General features: G+C 49.6%; 1 protein-coding gene across 3 annotated transcripts; it reads left to right on the plus strand.

The window, feature by feature from the left end:
* The first annotated feature begins 632 nt into the window (after positions 1-632).
* LOC123427549 (putative glycerol-3-phosphate transporter 1) lies at positions 633-5,012 on the plus strand. Of its 3 annotated transcripts, none has more exons than XM_045111628.1 (3): positions 633-742; positions 2,827-3,898; positions 4,004-5,012. In XM_045111628.1, exons 2-3 carry the CDS (start codon positions 2,908-2,910, stop codon positions 4,570-4,572), a joined length of 1,560 nt encoding a protein of 519 aa, XP_044967563.1. In that variant the 5' UTR covers positions 633-742; positions 2,827-2,907; the 3' UTR covers positions 4,573-5,012. The 3 variants fall into 3 exon arrangements, with proteins under 3 accessions (XP_044967563.1, XP_044967561.1, XP_044967564.1); XM_045111626.1 differs by lacking the exon at positions 633-742 and adding an exon at positions 1,611-1,798; XM_045111629.1 differs by lacking the exon at positions 633-742 and adding an exon at positions 1,855-2,173.
* The last annotated feature ends 3,256 nt before the right edge of the window (positions 5,013-8,268 follow it).

The following is an 8,268-nucleotide window of genomic DNA, read 5'->3' on the forward strand; positions in this document are numbered from 1 at the left end:
TACTCCCTCCGTTCCTAAATATAAGTTTTTTTAGGAATTTCATTAGAAGAGTACATACGGATGTATATAGACATATTTTAGAGTGTAGATTTATTTATTTTACTTCGTATGTAGTCCCTAATGAAATCTCTTAAAAGACTTATATTTAGGAACGGAGGGAGTATATTTTTACTTTTTGGCTGGTAGTTCTTTTTTAAAGGCTAGCGTTCCACTGTTCTTATTTTATTTTATCATGTCATTTATTAAATGACTGTTATTATGGTTTTTATGATATGAATATAAGACATCTGTTTTTGTTAACATGAAAGAAGAAAAAAGACATTGATTCGGGGGCTTTTCTTTCTAAAAAAGAAACTCACCTTCCCGTGGGTAGCTATTTTAATTTCCCCACTTTTCTTTTTTGAAACCCAGAGGCCACTAATTATGTTTCCCCAGGCATAAATAGGCGGGCGCCTTCTTCCCCCCTGGTTTGTCCGTTCGCTCGACGGAGCTCGATCCTGCTGGACTCGATCCCGTCGACGAATCGAGGTACCCTACCCATTGTCTCTGCCCTTCACCTCTTGTCACCGTCCCGATCCCGCCCCTCTTCCTGCGGTTCTGACTCGATTCCCTCCGTCTCATGCGCAGACACGCCGCGCCGGACGGACGAGGGACGACTGCGCCTCCACGCGCCAGCAGTCGCTCTCCGGTTCACGTCGGCCGCAGCCAGCCAGGGGCACGGCGATCGAAACAAAAACAAAAGGTTGGTCCTGCCGTCCCCGTCCCCAAACATTTTCCACCATGCAGATTTCCGGCAGTACGTACATTGAGGCCTCACAAACCGGGCAACATTAAGCAACGTTGTTATCATTTTGATTGACATTCTGCGATGCGTTGTGTCCCAGCAAAGTTAAGCAAAACAAACCGCGGCCATGCGAGTTACCGGAGAACACCAAACGGCGCCGCATGACGTGGGGTGGGGCACAGGGATCGCGCTTGGCGAGGGGCCCCACAGGTGTTGGGATCCGGTACGACGAGGGGCATATAGTTTTAGGCGCCACGAATATCCGCACCCCCCAGAAAGGATATCCGCTCCCGATATCCCCCTTCCGAAGACTAATCTATTCCTAGCGTCGCGGCCGGCCCCAACCAAATCCGCCGAGCCCTTCTCTTTTTCTTTTGGTGGCAAAGGGAGAGACGGCGGGGAACCTTGGTGCCGTCACCCCCGGTACGAACAAGCGGAGGCTGGGAGGTGCCCGTCGCCCGTGCAATTTCGCAGCGCCATGGGTCTCTACGCTGTATGCGTGTCCATTTTTCTACTGGTATCTTCCGAATTGCTAGCCTGGCATCGTGGCACTATGTACAGAAAATGTTATACGGCGAATATGGTGGTCTACGCTCGTGTTGGACTAGCCATATTTCGAGGCACATGCTGCATGTTGTATATTTTATGACACGAGTTTGTAGTCAACTAAGCAGTGCTCACTCGATACGCCACCGTCGCTTCGCTGAGCCACAAAGAAGGAGGTGGGCGGGAGCGTGAGCTGACCGGGGAAACACCCGACCCACGGGCACCACGAGCAGGAGCAGCCGAACAAAAGCTGTCGCCAGCGCCGGTATAAAAGACGAGCAGCTACCACCTCGGAAGCCACGGCCGAGACGCCTCACAAATTCCACGGTCCGCGCTCCCCACGAGCCCCCCCCCCCCAAGGTCACGCTCGGCTCCACGACCCGCCAACAGCCGGCCGGAGAAGAAGAAGAAGAAGAAGACCACACGTCCTCTGTTTCCCGGACAACCTCCACCGTCCTCTCTCCGCAGGTAATGAATGGCTTACATCATGCCGGCGCCTCCCCATCTTGCTTTCAGTTCCGTTTCGGCACGCCTGCGTCAGAAAAAGGTGGTTCCTCGCCGGCCATGGCGGCATAACGGATCGCCCGACTTCTGTTCGACGGCTGTCGTGCAAGTTGTGTGAAGTTTCGGCCAACTCCGGCCTCTCTGCTCGCTCTGCTTTCTCTTTCAGAAAAGAGCAAGATCCGTTGGTTCTGTTGCTTCTGTTGTCGGGCAACCTTGCCTTGCTTGCAAGACCGGCTTTCTCTTGCTTCCTCCCCTTTATATTCGTTCGTGCCCTTGCGCTCGTATTCACGCATCTCTGTGCCTTGCCTTCCATCCTTCCCTCCCATTGCTCAACTGGAGGTGAGATGCTGCTGCGTTAGATAGAAGGATGTTTTCTTTTCTGCTTCCGTACCATCTACTGTATTTCATTCGATCGAGAAGGGTTCAGTCCCAGTTCTTGATTTCTGTAGTGATTCTTAGATCTTGCCCCCTTCCATCCACCAAATCTTCCAATCAATTTTCAGGTTAATGTCAACTGTATGAAGATAGTGGTTGTTTTCTCTGCTCAATCCGGGGTGGTGTATTTGTCATAAAGGGTCCCTGATTTTAATTTTGAGCCTGAGCGCTTGGCTACCCTGTTAGATTGATTCTGATGAAAAGTGCTCATTTGTAGGCATATGTATGCTGATGCCAGGGGGCCGCTGATTCAAGTGATTTAACAATGCTGTGCTTGCGCCTTGCAGCATCCCACCTAAAAAAAAATCGTATAGTAATATTAGCGTGCTCTGTTTATTTTATTTCAGGAACCATCTAGTCCTTTGCCCCAATAATTCTTCCAAACATTGTTATAGGATGATTACTCCTTGTTGCAAAATTAAGCATTTGCACCTGTCACTTTCATTTTCATAACTCCAAGTTCCACATTTGTGCCAAGCTGTCGGTCAGCACTTTCATTTTTATATCATCTTATCTGGATAGTTCTGACGATTGCCATGCTTGACATTTTTTTTCAGATAAAGGCAATAATTAACACCGGCCGGCCTTCTTCCCGGCTACATTAACAGTTAGTGGATAAACCAAATTCAGGCTCACCCATGGGCTCCTCTAATGAGAGCAGAAGCAGAATGGGTAGCATAAAGCCGTTGGGGATTCAGCTCTTCGAGTGTATCCGTGGCGGCCCTCTCTCCTTCAGATCGTGTCAGGCTCTTGTGTTGGTGCTCACCTTCCTGTCATATGCTAGTTATCATGCCACTAGGAAAACCACAAGCATTGTCAAGAGTGTTCTTGATCCCAAGACATCAAACCTAGGCTTGTTGCACTGGCCCAGCCATCTATATCTCCAAGATCTAAAAGGTGCGGCGAACAACACGGCTCTCCAGAGTGGTTGGGCTCCGTTCAATGGCGAGGATGGCACCGCGCTGCTCGGCGAGATCGATCTTGCATTCCTTGGGTTATATGCAATTGGCATGTTCTTTGCTGGCCATTTGGGTGACCGGGTGGATCTCAGGATCCTCCTGACCATCGGAATGGTAGGTACCGGGCTGTTCACCGCCGCTTTCGGAGCTGGCTACTGGCTCAACATCCACAGCTTCTACTACTTTCTGGGCGTCCAGATGATCGCCGGCCTGTTTCAGTCGAGCGGCTGGCCCTCCGTGGTCGCCGTCGTCGGCAATTGGTTCGGGAAGAGCAAGAGGGGGCTGATCATGGGGATTTGGAACGCTCACACCTCCGTGGGAAACATATCTGGCTCACTGATCGCGGCTGCCATGCTGAAGTTTGGGTGGAGCTGGTCGTTTGCAGTGCCCGGTGCCATGATCGCGCTGGTCGGGCTCGCCGTCTTTCTCTTCTTGCCTGTTGACCCCGAGGTGATCGGCGTCGAGGAGGATCGCCATGTGAAGGACTACGAGAAGAATGGCACGGATGTGCCTCTGCTGGAGGGACACTCGAGTGGGCGAGACGAGGCAGTGGGGTTCATCCAGGCATGGAAAATTCCCGGCGTTGCCCCATTTGCTCTCTGCCTATTCTTCTGCAAGCTTGTGGCCTACACGTTCCTCTACTGGCTCCCATTTTACCTCAGCCACACAGGTTCGTCTAGTTGTACTATATTGTTATGGCGGCAGCACGTGGAGATAAGAAATGAATCTTTTCTTTACCTGACCACCGTTTTGTTTTGTTCCTGACGAATTTCAGAGATCGGGGGAGAATATCTGTCAGATTCCGCGGCGGGGATATTGTCGACCCTGTTCGACGTCGGCGGCGTCGTCGGCGGCATCCTGGCCGGCCACATCTCCGACCGGCTGGACGCGCGGGCGCTGACGGCGGCGACCTTCACCTTCTCGGCCATACCGGCGCTCTTCTTCTACCGCATCTACGGGAGCATCTCGCTGACGTGGAACGTGGCGCTCATGTTCGTGACGGGGGTGCTCGTGAACGGGCCCTACGCGCTCATCACCACCGCCGTGTCCGCCGACCTCGGCACGCACAGCTCGCTCAACGGCAACTCCCGCGCGCTGGCCACCGTGACGGCGATCATCGACGGCACGGGATCCATCGGCGCCGCGGCGGGGCCGCTGCTGACGGGGTACATCTCGGCCAGGAGCTGGAGCGGCGTGTTCACGATGCTGATGGCGTCGGCGCTCATCGCCGGCCTGCTGCTGTCGAGGCTGGTCGTGGCGGAGATCTCCGACAAGATGGCGGCGTCGCGGAGGCCCGACGGCTCGGCGAGCGACCTGCCCGTGTCGTCGCTGGAGGAACCGTAGACGGGGCCGGAGATGGCCGGGCTGTACATTGATCCGGGCGGTGGGTGTAGTGGGAAAACTGGAGGTGCGACGGGAAGAAAGAGCGGGCTCCCCTCTGATTTTTCCAGCCGAGGTGGCGTGTACGTACGTAGTAGGGTGCTCTTGGGTCTCATGTGACTGTGTCGTGCTGTGCATATGGAGCGGTTATTACGCTGGATTCGATCGGATAACAGTGCGGGTTATCGTGCGCTGTCTGCTCGTCGATGTACGTAGAGAGCATGTGTGTGGCCATTAAGACCATGGAAAGCGGTACCCTCTCTTTTGCATTGCAGTAGTACTATCGGCGAAAGACCAAGGAAAAGGAGGCCGGCATTGTACTGAATTTGTAGCCACTTCCAAAAGTGTAGTGCATTCATTGTAGCGCATGATGCTATGAATATCCTTTCACCGCTCGGTAACAAGTACTCCGTTTCTAAATATAAGTCTTTTTTAGAGTTTTTCACTAGTAAACTACATACAAAATAAAATGAGTGAATCAACACTCTAAAGCATGTCTATATACATCTGTATGTAGTTTTCTAGTGCAAACTCTAAAAAGACTTATATTTAGGAACGGAGGGAGTATATACTGTCAATTGGCGGCTCCTCACACAAACACACATTTTTGTGTGATTGTTAGCAAGGACTACAGCCGGCGTAAAACAGACGGAACCAGCCGATGTAAAATGTTTCGTTCGCTAAAAACCCTCGTTGCCTTCGAGATCCCAGGTCATCGCCCTTGACTCTTCGAACGCCGCCACCTCTAGGATTCGCAGCCGTCGACACAATTTACCCTGTCGTCGTCGCCGTAGCTGAACCGCCACCAAGCTAGGGTACGGTTCGATCTCCTTTGCATTCCCCGTCTCATTCTTACGCATTGGGACAGTTTTTTCTTCGAGCCACCATGTGCAAACCCTTCCTTCCACCAGATAAACCTCGTAGAGTAGAAGAAGTAGAAATTCTAGATCTGATCTTCCGCAGCATGCAACTCGGCGAGACCGAATTTGCAAAATTGGTTCCATCGATTCCTGTTTTAGGGTTCCTGAGAGGAAACTCGGTGAGACCGAGCAACTCTTTTCGCTGCCACCGAAAATGACTGCCAAGTTCCTGTTAAGCGAGTAAGCCTTCTAGGTGACTCCGAAAATGCCAACTCGGTGCCACCGATTTACATCCTGTAGAAGATCATACCCTGAGTTTCAAAACTTCAAATTTTAAAAAACATCTAAATTTTGTGATGCTCATGCATTCTGTCTTTCCTATATCCACTTCACAGGTTCTGTTGTTTGATGTTGAGTGTGTCTGTCAGCATGTCAAGTTCAGATGATAGTCAGAATGACTTCAGAGAGCAGAGTGTCGAGATGGACTCAGGCACTAGTCCAGAGAAGATTGCTTCAGACCCTAGCTCTCCCAGTTCCATGGCTTGCCCAAGGCAGCCACCAGGCAAAGGAGGAAGATAGTTTCTGATGAGGAAGACTCAGACTTTTTGCCCGAAGAAACATCAGCCCCTCCTAAGGCTCCTCCAAGGAAAGTTGTCAGGAAGATATCTGTCAGTGCTGCTGATCTAAGAGCACCTGATTATGCCAAGAAGGGCAAAGCAATTGCCAAGGATGCACCTACAAAGAAGGTTGGTGTGAAGAGGCCCAGGAAGAGAACTATCCATCTTGTTGGCAGAAAGACTTCTATGTTTGAAGACCCAGAAGAAGCCGAGGAAGAATCTCCTAAGGAGATCCCAGTTCCTCCCAAGAAGAAGAAGTTGATGGGTGATGCAATGAAGTCTGCTCAAAAGCCTGGTGCTAAAGCAAAGAAGGTTGTAGCTTCCAAGAAGACCGCCAAATATATACCTGCAACTGCTAAGAGCAAAGGCCATGCATCTGGGGCCCATGCTGCAGAAGAGGAAGAAGATGAGAATGCTTCAGTTCTCAGGAAGCTCAGACCATACCTTCCACTCCACAATGATGCTCATCCTGTAGCAGAAGACATGAAGAAGAGGAAGGATGCCGGATTAAGAAAGTGGAGAGCTGCTGATCCATATGTTGCCAGAAGACAAACTGTTGTTGATCCAAGGTTTCTCACCAAGGAGCAACAAGATTTTTATGAGACTATCTTGTATGAAAAGAGTCCTGCTGTCAGTGGTGTGAGGTATGTCGACTGGGCATACATCAAGGACATTGAGAATTTCTTTCCACATGTTCAAGAGAACTTCAGGCTTGTTGACATAGAAGATTTTGTTGGGAAGGAGATGACCCCATGGAATGACGAGATGATCACGCAATTCTATGCAACCGCTCATTTCTATGATGTCTCTTTAGTTTAGATGACCGATGGACACAGGTACGACGCTACAATTGCTGAATGGGATGCTATCATTGGTGTTCCCAAATAGGAAGAAGCAGATATAGATGTGTATGCAGATGCTAAGCAAAATCACAACTCCATGGCCAATATGTACAAGACCATTCCACATCAGTATTTGACCAGTCACAAGGTTGGTTCAGTATATTTTCTGCAAGCTGGTATTCCCACAACAAACATTATACTGCGATACACTCTCATGCCTAAGTCAGGAGATGAGAAGATGAATAGAGGATATTCAATCAACCTGCTGCACCTACTTTATACCCATACCAGATTTAGAGTGATGGACTTGATAGTTGAGTCTATCCGAAGGACTGCTGTGGATCAGAAGAGATCATGTGGATATGCACCCTATATTCAGATGCTCATCAATGCCAAGCTAGGCAAGCATGCATATCAACTTGATCGTCCCCATCTACCTCTTCAGCCTGAATTTGAAGACAATGGGGTTGTGATGGATGACAATGATCCCAACTCAGTTGCAACAAGAATGACAGCAGAGGCAGCAGAGGCTGGAGCTGCTAGAAATAGGTCACCTCTAGTTCCATAGCTCAAAACTCAAGCTGAGAAAATGACATTTCTAGTGAGCACTGTCCAAGGCATGGAGAAGAACATTTAGGAGATTATGCAAAATCAGAAGAGCCTTGAGAGAGTTGTGGAGAAAAAAAATCCACAACATGGATTTGAAGGTAACTAAGTTGACCACCATTGTCACACAGCTTCAACATGAAGTTGACTCTGTGGAGATTCCACGCTCAAAGGATGAAGATGAAGATGATGATGATGACGAGGATGAGTCTGCTCCTCTCACTACCACTAGGTTCAGCACCCAGCCTCGGTCAATTGATGTTCCTGCTCCGGAGACAAGACATACATCTTCAGCACAAGCTTCAGCACCTTCAGCACCAGCTCCACCTCAAGCTCCTTCAGTATCAACTCCTCCAGCTCCAGGGACGTCAGCAGAAGCCTTCACCGACGCTGTTTTATCGACTCCATCATCAGCTGCCTAGAGAGACGAGTAGTTCTATACTTTTGAACTTTTTGGTAACTTGTTGCCAAAGGGGGGATGCATAGATCATAGACTTCGTGTGAGAGAGAGATTTTGACTTTATTTTCTCTCGTTTGGTTTTTAAAAACTTTGGTGTTTTGACGACTTTATCCTATCTGTGTGTGTGATCATACACTTTATCCTGTCTGATGCTACTATATCATCTTTTACTATCTTTGTGATGATCACCCACTTACCTTGTTGGTGTCATGTGCTTTACTTTTACTTTTACGCACCACCAAGATCTATGTGACATGGAAGAGTAACCCATGATC

The sequence above is a fragment of the Hordeum vulgare genome, chromosome 2H (genome assembly GCF_904849725.1).
Source record: "Hordeum vulgare subsp. vulgare chromosome 2H, MorexV3_pseudomolecules_assembly, whole genome shotgun sequence".
In the NCBI taxonomy this organism is placed as follows: domain Eukaryota; kingdom Viridiplantae; phylum Streptophyta; class Magnoliopsida; order Poales; family Poaceae; genus Hordeum; species Hordeum vulgare.

Bases quoted from the DNA above. Each gene is read 5' to 3' on its own strand.
- LOC123427549 (XM_045111628.1), top strand. From the start codon at position 2,908: ATGGGCTCCTCTAATGAGAGCAGAAGCAGAATGGGTAGCATAAAGCCG. The intron at 3,899-4,003 runs GTTCGTCTAGTT...GACGAATTTCAG, and splicing joins ATTTTACCTCAGCCACACAG to AGATCGGGGGAGAATATCTG.